The sequence below is a fragment of the Diabrotica undecimpunctata genome, chromosome 5, assembly GCF_040954645.1.
Source record: "Diabrotica undecimpunctata isolate CICGRU chromosome 5, icDiaUnde3, whole genome shotgun sequence".
In the NCBI taxonomy this organism is placed as follows: Eukaryota; Metazoa; Arthropoda; class Insecta; order Coleoptera; family Chrysomelidae; genus Diabrotica; species Diabrotica undecimpunctata.
This window is the reverse complement of record NC_092807.1, coordinates 141,594,285-141,614,743: the sequence shown is the minus strand read 5'-3', so window position 1 is coordinate 141,614,743 and position 20,459 is coordinate 141,594,285. Positions and strand designations below refer to the sequence as shown.

At 31.4% G+C, this 20,459-nt stretch overlaps 1 protein-coding gene across 1 annotated transcript in view; it reads left to right on the top strand.

Annotated features, from left to right (window-relative positions):
• wb (wing blister) overlaps positions 1–8,690 on the top strand; it is a 600,221-nt gene extending 591,531 nt beyond the window's left edge. Inside the window, exons 35-37 of the mRNA XM_072533566.1 lie at positions 1,497–1,662; positions 7,348–7,707; positions 8,502–8,690. Of these exons, the coding sequence (XP_072389667.1) occupies positions 1,497–1,662; positions 7,348–7,707; positions 8,502–8,671 (696 nt within the window). The 3' untranslated portion in view covers positions 8,672–8,690. The remainder of the gene's footprint in view (positions 1–1,496; positions 1,663–7,347; positions 7,708–8,501) is intronic.
• The last annotated feature ends 11,769 nt before the right edge of the window (positions 8,691–20,459 follow it).

Below are 20,459 nucleotides of genomic sequence, written 5' to 3'. Positions count from 1 at the left end.
TAAAATGCTCCTTGATTTTTAAGTAGCTTTCATTAGTATCTACAAAACTTAACTCAAATGAAAGTTGTTCCTTATAACTAATATCGGAATACAATCTAAAATAGTGCTAAAATATTTCGCTTTACGGGTACGTTGATCTTCTTCTTCGTCTTTAGTGCCTTATCCGGTCCGGATGTTGGCGATCATCAAGACTATCATGGTTTTGTTGACTGCTCAACAGCTCCGCGAAGGTCATCCCAAACCATTGTCGGAGGTTTTTTAACCACGAAATACGACGGCGTCCCGGTCCTCTCCTGCCAAATACTTTACCCTGCATAACTAGTTGAAGAATTCGATATTTTTCTTCTCGAGGTACTCAAGCTTACGTTGTTTCACTAAATTAAGCACGTTTTTTTTCTCATGTGCTGTAGGATCTCAACGTTGGTAACATGGTCAACATACGATATTTTTAGTATCCTCCTGTAGATCCACATCTCAATCCGCTTTTCTGTGGCTTGCGTCAGTGTCCAAGCTTCAACTCCATATAGTACGTTGAACGTAAAAAAAATATTTTATTTTTATATCGGCGCCCCTCAAAATCTGACAGACGGTCGCCCAGCTTGCCTGCCTCTTTATCCAGCGCTCACCACTACATCATCAGCAGATTCGTTTACTACCACGGTTATATGTAATTAAAACTTATCTTGCCATGATCATCAAAGTTATATAAAAGTTTTTTAACTTTCATTCTCACTTCAATATATCACCAAAGAATATAGAGACGCTTATAGAAGGATCTTTCACTGTCATTTTTAGTCTCGGCAAAGGTTATACACATGTTATAGAAAAGAAACAGAAGTTGATCAAGATTTTAGTTCCTGATTTGTACCACTAGGGAGCGGTCATGTCAGCGCTATTACTGCTTCTAAAATATGAAAGAGTGGGGCAAACAAAACTTTAGAATATTTCATGTGTAGATGCGGAGTAGTTTTAGAATAGCATTAAATTTTTGCGTTTTACAAATTTTTTTGAAGAAAATAAAATATTATTTTAACTTTTAATAACTGAATCTTTTTAGAAAAAATATTGTGATTCAAATTTTTAATTTAAATATGTACAAATCTACAAATAATATAATTAAAACTCTCTTCTTATAAACTATACATAAAATTAATTAAAAGTCAATTACTGGGAGAGAAAGCCCAAAAAAAAACAAAAATTATAGTCTAAGAATTTATTTTTATGGCAAATAATTCATTTTAAAAGCGATATTTCTTTTGCAAAGACCCTTGAATTTTGGAAAAAAGAATAGTTTGTTCCAAAATTCAAAAATCTCAAAATATTGTTTCTATTTCATATTCAGAATACTGAATCCTCCGATAGGTCAAATAATATGTGTATAATTGCAAATTAGAAAACAGTAATTATATTGTATTTTCTTTTTTCAACAAAACAACATTTCAAAATGCCGATTTAGCGGTAATGAAAATTGCGATTTCATTTTCGAATTTTTTTAGATGAGTCGTTTGCTTCCCTTCAGAGGTTGCATGAGGTCACTGGAAATTAACAACGAACAGCAATTTTTAAGAAATAACAAAAACGTACAGAGTTCTAATATAACATTGTGCTTTTCAAACGTTGAAGAAGGCGCTTACTTTGGAGGAGACTCATATGCTATATACAGTAAGTACCTACAATAATTGAAACATACGCTTATCTACTAAAGATAACTTAAATGTAAACTTAATTTATGTTTAGATAAATAATACCAGTAGTTTTTATTTATATTTTTTAATCTGATATGTTTGGCTATCGTTAAAATATTTGACAATATTCGCATTCCATTTAACCAATATCTTCATAATTTCGGATTCTTTCATTTTTTTAGTATATTGTAAATGAGGCCATTATTTGCAAAATTCGCTAATCGACAAAAGTTTCGAAAATATTTTTTTTTGAGAAGTTTATTTTAATTTTAAATAGGAATCGAATGATATAATCAGAATTTCCCAAAACTCGTTATTTAGCATACAAATGCTGTCGAGAAAATTACAGTTATTAGCAGAACTCGCTCTTTGCTTTGAATGTTTACCTGCAAAACTCGCTGTTAGCTCTACCACCAATGAAATTTGCCGGTTGTGTTGAAGAAATAAATTTTCAGTAGTTTATAATTATTCAAGCGATGAAACAGTTGTATTTTGGCGAATTAGGAACAGTTTTTTTATTTTTATGGAGTTAGTAACTGAAAATGGTTTTTTTTGTAAACCTAGTCCACAGGAAAAAGGACGCAAAAAAGTTCTTCGGTCAGAAACACATAAAAGGAATGTACATAAACTTGCTAGGTAAGTGCTTCATATTAAAATTTATTATTTTAGACTTCTGCGACAATAGTTTGAGGTTTTATGCAGTTTCACTTGTTTTTCACGTTTTAACGTTGGGCAGGGCTACAGAAAAGTTTATTAAAAGTTGTCGTATTATTGTACCACACTCACGATGAAGCAAGTGATAGATTTTCATGCCTACCTTTATCAGTCAAAAGATAAAAGTAAACAAGACCTTCTGATATTGGCTTGTAAGGAACATAAACCAAAAAGAGGGAAATCTAATCATGCTGCAGTATCCATAAAATACCATGTACGTTTGAGTGAGGGTAAGATGATTAAAGTATGTGCCAAGTCGTTTGTAGGAATCACAAATTTAAGCAAGGACCGCATACAAAGAATTATAAGAAATTTTTTTATCACTGGGGAGCTACCCAGGAAACATGGAAGTGGCAATAGATTGGGTCCAAAAAATGATGAAAAAAGAAACTACATTAAAAAATTTATATGATCCATAACATGTATAGAGTCTCCAGAGTCATAGTCTACTTGCCATGTGACTTGAATTTTAACCCAGATATGCCTAAAACCTACATCAAAATATTTTTTAATATTTTTCTCCAAATTTACGTGTTATATCAATTAACAAAAACTGGTATGTGGTATGAAACTAAACATTTAACATGTAAGCCTACGTTGCATTTTGAACACCTCATTTTTGCTCTATCGTGGCACAAACCACATCGAGTTGGTTTTTCCTGTGGAATTACTAAATGGTCTAGTCGATCATAGCGAATATCAATGTTTTCATTGGCTGATGGACGACCTCGAGAATACGAAGTAGGTTTTTTATTTTGTCGTAACAATGATGTTGCAATGCGTCTTCTAAATGATAACTGGTCCAGTTTTTGCCGCGAATAGAAATGCGGTAAAGACTAATATTTTGATCACTACGATCTACTCCGCCCATGTTTACATTATACTCATGTACGAGATGCGGTTGTTCTACCTGAAATGATAAATATTACTAGTATTACAGAGGAAGATTCTCTATTTTGTTTTATACCTGGATCGTCTTCTTCTCCTTCTGTGAATACCACTTTACAAGATGAATTGGTTGAAGTCCTGCTGAGTTTGAACAGAGCGTTACTAAATTATTGGCATGCCATTTTACTGCAATTATATTTTGATCAGCAATTTTTCTGTAGTCATATGTCCCTCTCTTTTCTTTTTTCATAATTTTTGAATTTTGTAAGTGTACCTACTCCTGGAAAACGATTTTCTCTAACCGTGCCAGTGGCTAAAAAGCTTTTTTCTCTTAGTTTTTCCATAAGGGGAATAGAGGTAAAAAAGTTATCAAAAACCAAGTGGAACTTTTCATTTGGACATTTTTTCCTTAACACATCAAAATATTCTAATACGACGCTTGCTCCGACTCCATAATCGGTATAAATTTTACTAATATTAGTTGATGATCCTTGGTATGGTTCAAAAAAGTAAATATAGCCAAGGCGTGATGTACCAACCCATAATTTGTAACCGTATCTGATGGGTTTACCATGTATAAATTGTTTGCATGAATGCCTTCCAAAGTACGGAACCATTGCTTCATCTACAAAATGCGTTGCCGTTAAAGGTCCGTACTTCATGAACTTCTTATTCAAATTTACAAACAAAGGCCTGACTTTTGCAAATTTATCTCCTTGTTCTAAGGTACAGTTATCTGTTAGATGAAAATTTGATATAATAAATTCAAATTTATCTCTCGTAAGAGCTTCTGTCACAAGTTGATTGTTAGCATCTCTGTCACGTTGCCAAAACATTCTCCTGCGAGGAATGTTTACATACCCACTCAATATGGGAGTTCCCAGAAAAGCTTTGACTTCATATTCTCGAACTTCTTGTTGGCGATTCTTCTGTGAAGCATATCGATAGTTTCTGACGTTATCAGATGTATGAGTTCTTCATAAAAAAAGGGAAAACCATTCAAGGTGAATCTTAGAATCATGTTGTTCTGGAAGTTCGTTTACAATGATACATTGGTCTTCCATCTGAATGTCTTCTTTTACCCAGTGGTAGATTTTTTTTTCTTAGACCCTTTAACTGTTATTTTTTCTCCATGCTCTGGTAATAAAATATTATCTTGATAATCGGTTACTAATGCGTCACCGCATTATTTTCCATCCATCCATTCCATTATATCCATCAACATTATATCTTCATCACCAGAGTCTTCGTCTGTTGGGACATCACATGCATTTATTGGAGGCATCAAAGTATTACTATCTACATTTGCTACTAAATTTTTTTCATCTTCTAACATACTAAGCGCATCCTCCAATGAGAAGCCCCTAAAAATAAATAGTATGGTATTTTCCTGTCGTACAATTTATTTTGTACACTAAAATCAAATGGCCTAACTCTTGTTATAAAATAATAATTTATCCAATTTATACATCTAAATTAAAATATAAATGTGTTTTCTACAAGTAAACACAAAAAGAATATTTTTTTGTATACATTATAACAAATATTTACGTACTTAGCAAATCGTATTCCGAATTCGGCCATGTTATAAAAACTGTAAACTTTATCACAATATTATCGCCAAATATTTCAAAGCCAGGAATTCACAACTACACTCTATGGTTGATTACTACATACTGAAAGTATTTAGGCGGTTATCAAGAAATATGATCCTTATAGATAATCAAGTTAAAAGATATTTGTGGTGTATAATTTATTATACTTCAGGCATATCTGGGTTAAAAAACTTTTCGAGCATTATCTTCGAAGAGTGCCTCAGCCTATGCATGTGAAGCTTAGTTATTTTCGAAAGTATGTGAATGTTAACTACAACATCGCTTTTGGAACTCCGCTGACTGACTGTTGTTACACTTGCTTGAGAACAAAGGAGCAATTGAAAGTAGCAACTTCTTTAGCTGTTCGGCAAAAGTTAGCTACTGAGCATCGTGTTCATATCGTAAAAGCAAAGGCTTTTTTTAAACTCCATAAAAATCCAAAACCCAACACAACTTACTTTTCGTTCGACTGCCCAAAAAACTTAGCACTGCCTAGACTGCCTGCTCAAGCAGCATATTTCAGCCAGCAAATAAACTATAATAACTTTACAGTTGTTGCTGGAACTTATTTCGATAAACTAAGACCAACAAATGTGGTTTCTTACGTGTAGACAGAAATTGACTCTCGAAAAAATTCTAATACAATATCGTCAGCTTTGCAACATGCTCTAAAGAATTTTGATTTTGATGTCAACATAGAAAGAGTACGTTTGTTCGCTGATGGTTGCCGCGAACAAAACAAAAATTCGAATATGATGGCAATGTTGGCTTATTGGTCATTCCTTTATTTCGCCTGATCGTATTTTCGGCTTTATAGAAAAAGGCATTAAAAAATGCCTATTGTCGTGGACATTAGTGGCTAAGAAGATTTAATCAAAACATTCCACTGTACGGAAAATTGGGATGTGTTTAATTGGAGGACACAAACAAAACGAGTTATTAAGCTGCCTAGTTCGTGGCACTTTGAATTTAATAAGTCAAAGTGGTTTAGTTTTTACAAAAAAGGCAACAATGTTCCAGTCCAAGGTGAACCTAATTAATTTTGGGTTTACAGATTTTTCTAAAATTCTGTAAGTATTTTAGGCTAGAAAATTTTAATTTCTGTTGCTAAAAACTCATTAGCAACATTAATAAAATTCTTTACGTTGTGAGCTAAACACTAAACACTACTCGGCCTTAATCGTTTTGTTCGATTTCCGAAAAAATTACTTTCGAGCAAAGAGCAAGTTTTGCAAATAATGGCCTCAAATAATGTTTGTCCTTAGGATACCAGTGTCACACAGTACCTATTTGCTTAATTTTTAATTTTGTTTACTTATGCCATTTTTATATCCACTTTTATTTTGTCTTACCTCACAATAAAACACAAATTAACAAAATGTGTATAGTGTGAGTAAAACTTGAATATACTATGAGTAAAAAAATTCATACGGAGCAATCGAACAGAAATTTAACAGTCGATATTATAAAAACAACGGTAAGTTAAACACTGATTGAAAGAACTGTCCGCATGTTTCAAATCACAATATTGTTGATTAACCATTTACCCGTTATTTAGTTCCCAGTTCCCAATAGAATGTTATATTGTTCAGAAGCTATTTTCGTGTGGCATCTTAATATAATTTACTATTTTCACTTATTAAGTTTTTAGTTTTATCAATGGAGCTCCTCCTCAAGGCTATCTTCTATGTATCTTCTTATAGAGAAAGCTTTCGTTTCTAACCAGTGTGCAAGAGCATTTTCAGCTGTTTTCATCTTTTATTGTGCTATCGTAAGTTTTGATATCGTTTCACTTTTTACAAATATTCCTATAGACGAAGCTCTAAACATTCTGAAAATTAAATACAGTATCCAGAAAGACTATTTATCTCTCATTAAATATTGTATGTCCAACACTTATTTCATCTTCCAAAATCAATTTAACAGACAAATAAATGGTGCCCCAATGGGCTTCCCATTATCTCTTCAGTAATTGTCAATATTTTTATGGAAGACTTTGAAACCCAAGCACTATCCACATCAATGCTCAAACCCACATTTTGGCTACGATATGTTGACGATACATTCGTCATTTGACCCCACGGCAGGGATGCTTGGGTGTCTTTTCAAACCAATCTTAATGGTATACATCCTAGTATCCAGTTTACGATGGAAGTGGAAACTGATTCATTCCTACCGTTTCTTGACGTTTTCATAAAGAAAACCAATCCCAAGGTTTTCATCAGACTGTTTATCGAAAACCCATCCATACCAATCGTTACTTGCATGCCAACTCTCATCATCCACCTTTACATATATAGGCCAAACAAATCACAGAATAGAAAATAGGATTTATGGACATTCCATTTCTGTTGGCAATTCCGATTAAATTTTAGCTCTACGTCAACATCATTTTCATATGATGGTCTCATATGATTTTATTCTGTCTTATTTAGCCTAATGTAAATATTATTTTTATTTTTTAGAAGAAGATTTTCAAATCAGCGAAATGTTAGAACTCAGCTTTGAATTTAGGACGTCAGAACAAAACGGTATATTACTAAGTGTTTCTAACCAGGGAGACTATCCCGCGTTATCCATAGAATTACAAAATGGTGGTATAGTTATGGCAGTAAACTTGGGCAATGGAGTTATTACCAACGTAACTAACAACCTCAACTCCGATATTGCTTTATGTAATAATAAATGGCACAACGTAACGGCGTTATATTCAAGTTCTGAATTAACAGTAAACGTTGATGGTATCAGAAAAAGTTGGGTCCAGAGCGATATCAATTCTACCATGGATGAAATGGAGGCACCATTGTACGTTGGAGGATTACCAGGTAAGCTTGATAACTATTTTAAAAGTCCGTACACATTTTTTATTTTATCCACAATATAACATACACATGGAAATTTCATGGTGACTGGTCAATGGAAGTGACAAATTTTATTGATCTCATGAGAAACGTAAAAAATGGCAAAAATCGCGAAACGTTTATTTAATTAACCCCTTTATATACACAAGCTACACTTTTCACCTTTAAAACGCGTTTTGATTTTTGTTAATAGGATACACTGATCAAAAGATATCGAATTTTAGCCGTCGAGTTTTATTTAAAATTTATTTCCCGCGCGCAACTGACATTGAAAATCACCGGCCGCTCCCAGCGTTGTTTCTGAGAGAATGGTTTATTCTACACAAAAAGTGCTAATTAACATTTTTATTCAAAACTATCTCAGCTATATTTTTTAATGAAAACATTTTTTTACGGCATACAGATTTCTGGTAAACCGATTTTGTTCGTTTCCCCCTCCCCCTACGGGGGGGCGTTTTAGAGGGTAGCCGGGGTGTGGGAGTTGGAAATTGTATTTGCATCTTTGTGGGCGTTTCAAAATTGACATTCTCAGCAAAGTTCAGCTTGTAGGTCAAATCTCTGACGACTTTATTACAAACGTATTCATAAAAGATTTTTTAGGTCGTAATTTGGAAAAGTCTACAGCTCAAACAACCTCTTTGAAACCTATAACTTATAATCTACCTTCAATACACTAACTGCATATCTTATATATCTACATAATGATATAGTTTATAGTATTTAGTATTTTATTGTATAGTTGTTATTATTTGTTTCAGATAACGCTCCCACCGGAACGTTAAAGTCACTTACAAACTTCAAGGGCTGCATACGAAAACTTAAAATTGAAAATCAACTAATGGATTGGTCCGATATGAAGGAACTGAATAATGTTTTATTAAATTCATGTCCAATAACAGAAAATAGTGAAAATAGCAACATACCATAAATATAACAAAACAAACGAAGCCAAATTATTACAATTTAACCCTTTAACGTCCAGGAAAAATAATAAAATTGAATTGTTTTATTGAGGCACGTACCATTTTATAAGTTTCAAAGAAGTAGCGAACGAACTGTGTTTGAACTACATTTAAAAAAAAGCTACTCACTCACTGGTAGCTAGAATATAATATATAGTATATCTCATATATTACTATAATATAGTAATTAGAGCGCCTGCATACAAGGAATGATAATATATATTTTTATATGCGCGATATAGTATATCTCGAGCATACCTCTTCGAGTGATATTACATATTTATACTAGGGCATATTTTGTTCCCCGTTATACTTCTCCTAACTATTGTGTTTGTATTTTATTAAAAGGGCAAAATGGAGCATGTTATTGGAAGCGTGAAATCTATATCTCTTCATTCTATAATTGTTTACAAACTTCTCATCACTTAGTTCTTCAAATAATTCAAATTCTCCACGTTCTGTTCTGCATTTTATATGACTAACTACCCAAAATCGTTTTTTTTTTATGTTACTATTCCTGGCAAGCAATGCAGCATCATAATTGGATGGTGTTATGCAAAAATAGTGAATCCACACAAGTCTGATTTTGAGGTAAATAGCTTCTATAATCTGTTGCAAATCACATGTTTTATTATAGTATACCTGTGATATGCCATTATATCAGTAAAATTTGGACTTACCTTTTCAACACAATTAAAAAAAATACCATTTTTATATATTATACCAAATACCAAAATTATTTCTGTGCAAAAAAAATAAAATGTTGGATAAATCCTTTTTGCTTTTTAGATTATACAAGAAAATAAGTTTTCTTAATTACTATTTAAATGGGAATAAGCCACAATTAAAGGTTAAAATACGTTTATTGACGTTTCAATTTCCACTTCGGAAATCGTTCTCAAAATACAAATATTAGTAAATTAAACAAATTTTGTTTTTTGTTACTTAGTGAAAAATTCTTCCAATAATTTAATTTTATCTGACTCATCTATATTGACAATTCAGACATACATTATACATTTTAAAGTAGACGACTTTAAAATGATATTGCCAATATTGTTGAGTTGCATTCCTGGGACGACTTTACTTATAAGATAGTTCATTCGATTACAAAATGAAATCAACTTTAACTTGAGAATATCCATCAGAAAAGATCATAACATGTAATTCGTCTTTAAAAAGACAAATACATGTCATGATGACAGTAAAATTCTCCTGTTAGTGATTCCATAGTAAATTATGAGGTAAAAACCAGGAAAAAACCTCATAATACTATCCCGACATGGTAAGTATTTGATCGTGCATTTAGTTTACCTTCAATAAACACCAAATTCCGATTTTATATGTTTGTTATTTAAAACGAATGAATTTTCGTTAGAACAAGTATTTTCTAACGAAAATTCATTCTTGGAGGAAAAACATTTGTTAACATCTGTTTTATTAAAAAATGATTATCCTTTATCGTTTATAAATAAGGAATTTTCAACAATCGATCGAATAGAACAAAACAACTTAGAACGAGATCCTACAGCATATACAAGGAATAATACGAGGAAAATAACAATACCATACATAAAAGGATTATCGGAAAAGCTTAAAAGGATAGGAAATAAATTCAACATTTCAACAACATTCAAAACAACAAACACGTTGAGATCTATTTTGTCCAAAACCAAACCTAACAATGAACAAGAAAGGACAAAGAATTGCATTTATAAAATACCTTGTGAATGGGATCAGTTTTATTTAGGTGAAACATCAAGACCATTAAATGTTAGAATAAGTGAACATCAATCCTATATTAAAAATAGAGAATTTGATAAATCTCAAATATGTAAACACGCATGGGATAATGAACATAGGATTCAATGGAATGATTCAAATATAGTCCTAAAAGAAACGGATGGTAAAAAGAGAAAAATCAAAGAAGCGGCTCTAATTATGCTAAATGAGACCAATTGTGTCGCGAATTCCTCGGCAGAATGTAGTAGGATCTGGTTACCCATATTGAAAGACGAAGTTATTAAAAGGAAAATACCAGTATTGGTAAGTCAGTAACATATAGAGAATACATCATTTATGTTTTTTAAATAACAAACATATAAAATCGGAATTTGGTGTTTATTGAAGGTAAACTAAATGCACGATCAAATACTTACCATGTCGGGATAGTATTATGAGGTTTTTTCCTGGTTTTTCCCTCATAATTTACTATGGAATCACTAACAAGAGAATTTTACTGTCATCATGGCATGTATTTGTCTTTTTAAAGACGAATTACATGTTATTATCTTTTCTGATGGATATTCTCAAGTTAAAGTTGATTTCATGTAATCGAATGAACTATCTTATAAGTAAAGTCGTCCCAGGAATGCAACTCAACAATATTGGCAATATCATTTTAAAGTCATCATCATCATCACTGACTCGACAACCCTTTTTGGGTCTTGGCCTGTTCTAGGATTCTTCTCCATTCCGATCTGTTTCGTGCTTTTTTTCTCCAGTTTTTTATTTTTAAGGTTGTTATATCATTTTCTATTTGTTCTAAGTATTAATTATTACTAACTAAGTATTAAAGTAATTTTAAAGTCATCTACTTTAAAATGTATAATGTATGTCTGAATTGTCAATATAGATGAGTCAGATAAAATTAAATTATTAGAAGAATTTTTCACTAAGTAACAAAAAACAAAATTTGTTTAATTTACTAATGTTTGTATTTTGAGAACGATTTCCGAAGTGGAAATTGAAACGTCAATAAACGTATTTTAACCTTTAATTGGCTCTTATTCCCATTTAAATAGTAATTAATTTAAAATGCCACAAGAAAATAGCTTCAGAACAATATTAAAAAGTTTTCTTAACACAGTAACCTACATACTAATAATAAAACATGTTTTATGATTACAAATTATAGGACAACATTTTTGATAATGGGTAATTAAAAATTTTAATATTATTTAAAAGTGTTTCAAATAATTTTAATCCTCTTCATCAAAGTCCACATTTTCTACTCCAAAACTATCAATCATCAATAGGGTCCAGCTGTTCTTAAGAAATTATAAAATGGTTTTAGATCTTGTGGTACTATATTTAATATTTCTCTGAGATCTTTAATTTTTTCTTTGGATAGTTGTTTATCTGTGTCCAGATACAACAGAAGAAAACGTACAGATAGTATATATATATATATATATATATATATATATATATATATATATATATATATATATATACTATCTGTACGTTTTCTTCTGTTGTATCTGGATTCATGTAGAGCAAGAAAAACTCGCTCTTTTAAAACTTGATCTTGATTTCATGAGTCTTGAACCAATTTACTTTCTTTTTTTATAATTAAATTATTAATTTAATTAATTAAATATATTTCTCCTCCTTCTATTTTGTTAACAACAAATTTGTTTTTTCTCCTACATTTAACTGAGTTATCTTCGTATAAGTTTTTAATTAATATTGCCAAATGATCTGGAACTCCCATCTCATGAAGAACTGTCCAGAGAACTTCCCACTTCACACAATCAAATGCCTTTTGGTAGTCTAGAAAACAGATTATTATTGGAATTTTAAATTCGCGTACTTACTTTAAGATATATTATATTTCACTAGTTAGCTATACTATGTCTTATAGTATAGCTTTTCGTGCGTGACTAGCTTTAATCGAAAATAATAACATTAAAAGTGTGAAATAACCTATTAGGTTATAGAGACCGGGGAATAGTGGCCCACTAAGCTTTATCTACAGTATTTTTGTAATTATTTGGATGATATTTTATTCCAGATTAAGGTAGTAAGTGAAAAAGAGCATTTTGCACTTTCATCGTTATTCGAAAATAAAAAAAAAATATTCTACGGGTTTTACAACCAAAAAGAAAATACTCTACGTGGCTATTATTACCCCAACAGGTTGGGTAATTATGACATAAGGCTACTATTACTCAAGAATACATAAAAGTATCCTAAATGCAATCATCGCATATACACTGTGTGTCAGCCAAATGAATAAATTAGCTAATAAATAAATGAGGGAGTATTCGAAAAAACGGTCGAACACGTCGATTAGTATTTATATTTGCACAGTTTTTTCCATAAAAACTTTTTATACGGGGTGCATCAGATAACGGTGGTCAATACCAACTTGCTTATTTTAAATAGAACACCCTGTATATTAATTAATTTTTAGATTTCTCAGATCATTTTAGACATTTTTTATATTCAATATTCTATACCTATCTTTGACTGTTTCGGAAATATTAAGTAAAATGCAAAAATTCACATTTTGAAAAGAAAATTATCTATTTGCCGAAAGTCGCTACAACATATTCAAAAACTTTTAAATAATACAAATCTAAACAATATTGTCAATGTAGGAGATGTTTAAAATGCTCCCCACGAACGTCTTGGCAACACCCTAACCGTAAATAGAAATTTCTTCTAACGCTACTCAACATCTCAGATGTGATCTATCTAATCGCAAGTGTTATTCGTCTTCGTAAGTCAGCTAAGTCAGTGGGTTTAGTTTTGTATACAATACTTTTCACTTATCCCCATAAGAAAAAGTCTAATGGCGTCAAATCGGGGGATCGTGGTGGCCATTCCATCGATCCTCGCCTTCCTATCCACCGATTTGGAAATATTTGGTTGAGGTACTGCTGGACATGGATTTGGTAGTGGGGTGGTACTCCATCTTGTTGAAACCATATCATATTCGCTAGTACTTGTGGGTTTCCTGGATCAGGATACAAGTTGGCCAACGTTGGCACTACATTATTTTGGAGCAATGCTAAATAATTGTCTCCATTCAAATTGCCATCTATGAAAACGAGACCTATGATCTGATCTTCAATAATTCCTGCCCACAGGTTAACCTTCTCAGGGTATTGAGTACTGACTTCTCTTATCCAGTGAGGATTTTCCCCAGACCAATAGGGGCAATTTTGCATGACCGTGAAGAGTAGAGGTGCACTAATCAGAAAACAAAACATGTTCTAACTGGATCACATTGCTGTCTAACATGGCCGTCATTTGTTCACAAAAATACCTTCTCCTGTCAAAAGCATGTTCCATGAGCTCCTGCGTGTGTATAATTTTATAGGGATGCATTTTGTTTTCTTGTAATAACCGATGAATAGCTAATATCGAGTACTGGGGCTGCTTTTCGAACAGACGTATGTGGGTGTTCCTCAAACTCAAGCATAACAGCCAATTTGGTATCCTCACTTATTGCATTGGCAGCTTCTTTTTATACCTTCCTAACATGGCCCAGCTTGTGGAATTGCTTCTCTATTTTACCAATTGTACCTTGAGATATGTGCGGCAAATCAGGAAATGCTTCGTGAAATAAACGAGCTACTTTCATTTGCGTCCGTGTCTTATCTCCATAGCCAATCATCTGTATAATTGTAATTTTGTGTATTTCTGTTAAATGAACCATTTTTCTGGCTTGCGGTTAATGAAATTCAAACGACTATAGCACTGGCAACTACTTCGCTCATGGAACAATAAAACATTGGCGTTTTAAACCAAAGTAAACATTTTTTTGTTTTTTTTTTAACATATCAATAAAAAAGAATGCTTAAATAGTTTTTGCTTAGTTTATCATTACCAAGACCTAAATGGCAAGAAGTATTAAGACAGTGGTAGCGACTTTCGACAAATAAATAATTTTCTTTATTAAATGGGAATTTTTCCATTTTACTTAATATTTCCGAAACAGTCAAAGATGGGTATAGGACATTGTATTCAAAAAATGTATAAAATGATCTGAGAAATCTATAAATTAATTAATATACAGGGTGTTCTATTTAAAATAAGCAAGTTGGTATTGACCACCGTTATCTGATACACCCTGTATAAAAAGTTTTTATGGAAAAAAATGCGCAACTATAAATACTAATCGACATGGTCGACCGTTTTTTCGAATACTTCCTAATTTATTTATAAGCTAATTTATTCCATTTGGCTGACACACAGTGTATGTATATTTTCCTTTCAGTGTTGGTACACGCCTTATGAGCCCAATTCCAGCACGAATTACAAATAAATCACATTTCTCCATTTTTCCCAAACTCCCCGCACATTAAACATTTGTATGTGAGTCCCATTTGCATCTTTGTCCTTGTATGCATCATCATTATCTTCATCTTTTGAAGTTATGTCCCTATACGTTTTCTTGTTTACCTTTTCCCTGGGTAACTTTACTCTCCTATCAACAACTTTATAGCTTCCTCCTTGAGCGCCAATATGCCGTCAGAAAAACATTTTCTGGTATTGCGCTTTTCTTTGTTGAGCTAATAATTTGAGGTTAAGGAGCTGAAGTTAAATCTTTTGTTGGTGTTCCCTGGTATTTATGGATTATAGGGACGTCATTAGCAAGATCATTAGTGCCATTGCGCTTTGAAGACGAGGTGGTTTATAGTCTTCTACGATAGAAACATTAGGATTATAACAACATATTACTGTAGCTTGAAAATCTTTTATAGCTTTTTCTGGAATAGTTACCCTAATGAACGTGTTATTAAAAAGCTCTGCAATTTCGGAAGGGCATATTTTTTTATACGGTAGTTCCTTAAATACTTAGAGCATTCTAAATTGAAAGCTGTATTCAGCGGACCATAAAAACTGGCATCAAGTGTTTGGATCATGTGTAATGTGTGTGGAGGGATGGATAAAAGTACAATACTTTTTCAATCATTCAATGGTTATCCATTATAAGAAGAACAGGATTTTCCATGCTTGTTTTCACAAATTTTTGGAAATGCTCTAAATACTGTACGAATAGTTCTTCTGTGATCCATTGTGTATTCGAAAAAACGTGAATAGCTCAAAGTGGCCCCTTTTTTGAAGTTTCTCATTCATTATTTTCCTCACAAAACAAACATGGGAGGTACATAAATTCCGATTGCGCTGAAAGCACACACCACTGCAATATTTCTACCCTTATATCAGTTTCTAAACTGATACCAAATCCCACTTGCTTCAGTCCCTTTTTGTCTAAAATCTTTCCTGCTGTCTGGACAGTAGAAATAGCTGTCTCGTCAGTGTTGAAAGTTCTATGGCCCTTAAAATTATACTTTGTACTTCTGCTAGATTATGAAAAAATATGGAGATTTCTTCTTTACAAAACGCTAAATTCGGTTTATGGATGTTGGTTCCGGCTTACGGAGAACCACTGAAGGATTTCTTTTCATAAAACTTATAAGATGTATGTATACCTATCTAAAGTCCATGCTGCAGTATTCCAGAGATATCATTATTGTCTAGGTTTCCAGCGAAGTAAATGCTTTTGTTGCAGTCCATAAATACCGGGCATATATCAAGGTTGTCTTGTAACATTTTATCTATGTTTCGTAATGGCTCCATGTAATCTATTTTACTAAATTGTTTTCTAAAACCTGCTTGCTCTAAAGTATGGTAAAGCTCTTTTTGTAATAAATTCTGTCAGTAGTGAGTATAATGGGACCTAATGGGTCTATAGTTCTGAAGTATTTGTGATAAGATATTTGTAAAGTAATATTATACTTGCATTAAATCAGTTTTGTGTCAGTTCCTGTTCTTTAAGACATTTGTTTAATAGAATTTTTATTTTTTTAATTAGTAGGAGTCATCCATATTTTGTCATTTCTGCTAATTTTCCTTTTTTTGTGTATTCTTAGCTTTTGGAGTTTGTAGGTGTATAGTTCTTCATAGAATTCTTCGGTTCATGATTTCATTTTGGTCGTGGGTTATCTTAATCTTTTGTCTTTATAGCCTAATAATTTTTGTGAATTTTTAGTAATCGTACTTCTAAATACCCCCGTGCTTATATTTTCGTCAATTTTGTATTGTGTTAACTTGTCGATATATTTAATAATATTTTGGATGTGCTGCATAATTGTCTTATTGAGTGTTTAGTAAATCAAATCTTCCTTTTCGTCCTGCTTTACTAAATCTGCCCTTTGTTGTATTAGTGTTTCGATACTTTTGCTTATTCTTTCATTCGCATTTTCATTATTTTTTTCAGCCACCTGTTCTTTTGTTTGTAACATTTCGTTAAGTTTGTTTTTGTTTACAGTATCTATTGAATCGTGCTGTTATTTATTGTTGTGTTTATGTTCTAATGCTCGTTGATGATCTTTTTTTTTTTGTTTCAATAGTTCTTTACCTGTTAAATGATTTTTCCTTATAGTTAATTGGATATGTCGATTAATTTGAAGTATCGTTACGTCAATTATTACGTCGATTAAATTTAGTGTATAGTACTTTAAGTTCACTGATACTTTAAACTGAATGCTGATGTTTTTAAAATATTTAGTATAAAAGTAAATTTGTGCTCCTCGCCGGTATGATTTACCTACAACCGATAAGAAAAATGACTTTATTTCTATATCTTCTATATGTGCCATATCAGAAGTAGGTATTCCAGTTTGGCAATCACCACAGCAAAATATTCTCTTAATTTACAATATCTATGAAATGTGTACGTCTCGGTCTATTAATTGGGAAAAATCATGTTGTTGGATTTCTGCAATATTTAAATGTGTATTAATAGTGTATTTTTATTGATGTTTGTGGTTAAAGTCATGTTAGAATACGTATTTTTGTATTATGGTGATAATGATTATATACATTATAGACATGCGAAAAATATATAGTGCAAAATTTAACTTTAAAAAACAGCTTTCCGTTGTGTTGACATTAAAGGGTTAAATAATATAGAGTATTATACCAATATTGTATTATAGTCAACCTCACTGCCATTGTATTGTACATAATTATGTATATACTTATTTAATTTTTGTACAACTGTCATAAATAAATCAAAGATGTAAGTAATTTGTTTGTACATATAGTAGGTATTTTCCTAACTTTCCTGAAAATAGTACTTAATGTGTACATTTATTTATAAAAAATAAAGCATAATTTTAACTGTAGTTATTTTTATTTCCCAACTAATGACAAGAAACTCGATCTAAAATTATTGTGGATGAACTACTATGGATGAACTATAAATCAAAAATTAAGAATTGTCGATGTATATAAAGAAAACAAACATCGAACTTTTTAGTTGTTTTATTTTATGTTAAAATAATTTCATTTTTGATAAAAAGTTTTGTTTGTTCTTAAACCCCATGAAATAAAAAATGATTGAATGGTTGATTGAATGGTATAATGGGTATAATCCATATTTATGTTGCGCCATCTATCGCTATAGCGTAATATAATATATTTAAGCTTTGTTCACAGCACATTAGCATTGGCACCTAGCAGTGCCAGTCCCGCGTTAACAAGTAAAATGACGATTGGGACATCGCCTAGTGCCAGGGTGCGTAACTATATATAGGTAATTCCAAGATGACTTGAAATGTTGAACCAGAAAAAATAGAAAGAAATTGTTTTTTCTTTCTTGTTAAATTTGGCGATAGACAAAAGTAATTTAATAAGAGACCACAAATTTAGTATTAGCAGTGAGGTTTTATAATAATTTTTGTTTCTTTTTTTTATTATTACGATCGTAACATAAATGCATCGAGCAAAAAGACAATTGTCTTTTTGCTCGATGCATAAATGACAGTCATATATACTTCATCTAATTTACTTACCATTGCACTTCATCCGCGTCATAGCCCGTAAGGTCACATGATACCAACACGAAATATTTAGGCAGTAGGTGTGTTCTTTTTTAGAATCACTTAGCTGAGTACACTGACATTACAGCCACTAGACATATTTTATTATGTACGCGTAGAAATAATATTTAAAGATTTCTATTAATGGTAACTTAAAGAAATACACAATAATATGTTTCATTTAATTTGTATAAATGCATTATAAAGCGTTTTTATGAAAAACATTTGTTCGGAACATGCTGTAACTGTAATCGAACGAAGGTGATATTTTGGCATAAATTGATAACACTTATTTGACAGTTGCGGTGTTGACACTTTTTATTTTACATTTTACATAAAATAAAATAAATATCTATGTATTCCACTTTACATCTTTATACGACTCATACAAGCGGCTCAAATTGTTTTTAATAAAATTATTTTTTAACTCTTGTTGTGTTTCTATTTATTTACATTAAATATTAATTTGTTTTGTTGTATTATCCACTTTTGCAATATTTTTGATTTAAAATGGATTCAGGTTTTTTTTTTACTTTGACAACTATGTCAACTTCGATCTCTGTCAATGATAATGATGTGCAACGGTAAGTAAATTAGATGGACTGTATGTTACTGATTAAATAAGGAAGTATAAACGCACACTAAATAAACGTAAAACTACTAAAAATATATGGTTTAATAATCTCTAAAAACAAATAATACGTTTCCAATTAAAAATGGACTTATAAATCTATGAAAAATACTGATTTTGAAAAGTGATAACGTAAGTGAGCTAAAGTAACATAAATGACAAATTTTGTGAAAATATTAAAAAAGGTGTATGGAAAGTGTGTAATAATATTAGGAAAAACAAATTCATTTTCTTTTTTCCTTAAACAGCTTATAAAATAATATGAAGTGTCATCATTGACCTCGAGAATGACACCAACGAAATGTTTTTGGTTTCATGTTTTGTTCCTTCATCATAAGTGAATATGCAAACAACAAATTTGTCCACATTCAGACACTTAGTTAGGTCTCTTATTGATGATAGTGTTTGTTTTTCTTCAGACTCCTTTTGCTGAGTTGTGGTTGTCGACTACAATTACTGTGTTTTATTACCATCCCGAGGATGGAATTCATCATTTTTTTTTAATGGTACCTCCACGACCGGGTGATATTTAGTTTTAGCTCTGACTTTTAAAATTAAGAAGATTCTCAGATGCATTCTGGCTAGCTTTCATAGTAACAGTCATTTTTCTTGATTCCACCATGGCATCGGTTTTCTTTTATATAATTTGGTTTTTCCTATGGATATATCAGGAGCTTTTGTAATAATATTAGTATATTGTATGTTAGTATCTATATTTTCTTCTGGAGTAAAGTTTAAGATGTACATAATTGGTTACAAGATGTTGATATAGTTCCCAGTCAGCGGGATCTACCTTCCACTTTTGATAGACAGGGGTGTTTGATGGTTTGGTTATAGTAGTTTTTAGTTGAATATTTAAATGAAGAACGTTGGAATATGAACTTGATTGATTGTTGTTAGGAGAAGAAATATAACCAACAGTATTTTCATTTATTTTTAAAAATATTCATATTATCGGGAACTTGTTTTGATGTATCTCCAATTATATTAAATAGTACTTACACTTCTTCTCCAATATGTTTACTAATTTATTTTTATAATAGCACTACACTTAATTACGACTTTATAGTTCTTAATTTATTCGGCATGTACCTACTTTTAAAACTATTTTTATAATTTCAATTATTAATTCCATAAGTTATCACACTAACTCTACAGTATTAATATATTAACCAAAACTAAGTTAAAGAATCGAATTTTGTAAGTTTTGGTGGAAGAAAAATTTACTTAAAGGTATCGTAAATATAGCTTGAATTAATTTGAATCCGGTCCTGAGTTTGTGTAATATCCCTTTCTTACATATCTCCACAGACCGAGTATGTATGGTTTGTGCATATCTCTGGATGCTTCCTAATGTATAGACAATCACTAATACAAACTAATATAAAATTACGATTATATATTATTTTTATATTACATATACATATATGGTTATTAATTTAATAATTGGTAATTAATTATTATTTTTAATTGTTTAATGTATCGTTTATTACAATAAAT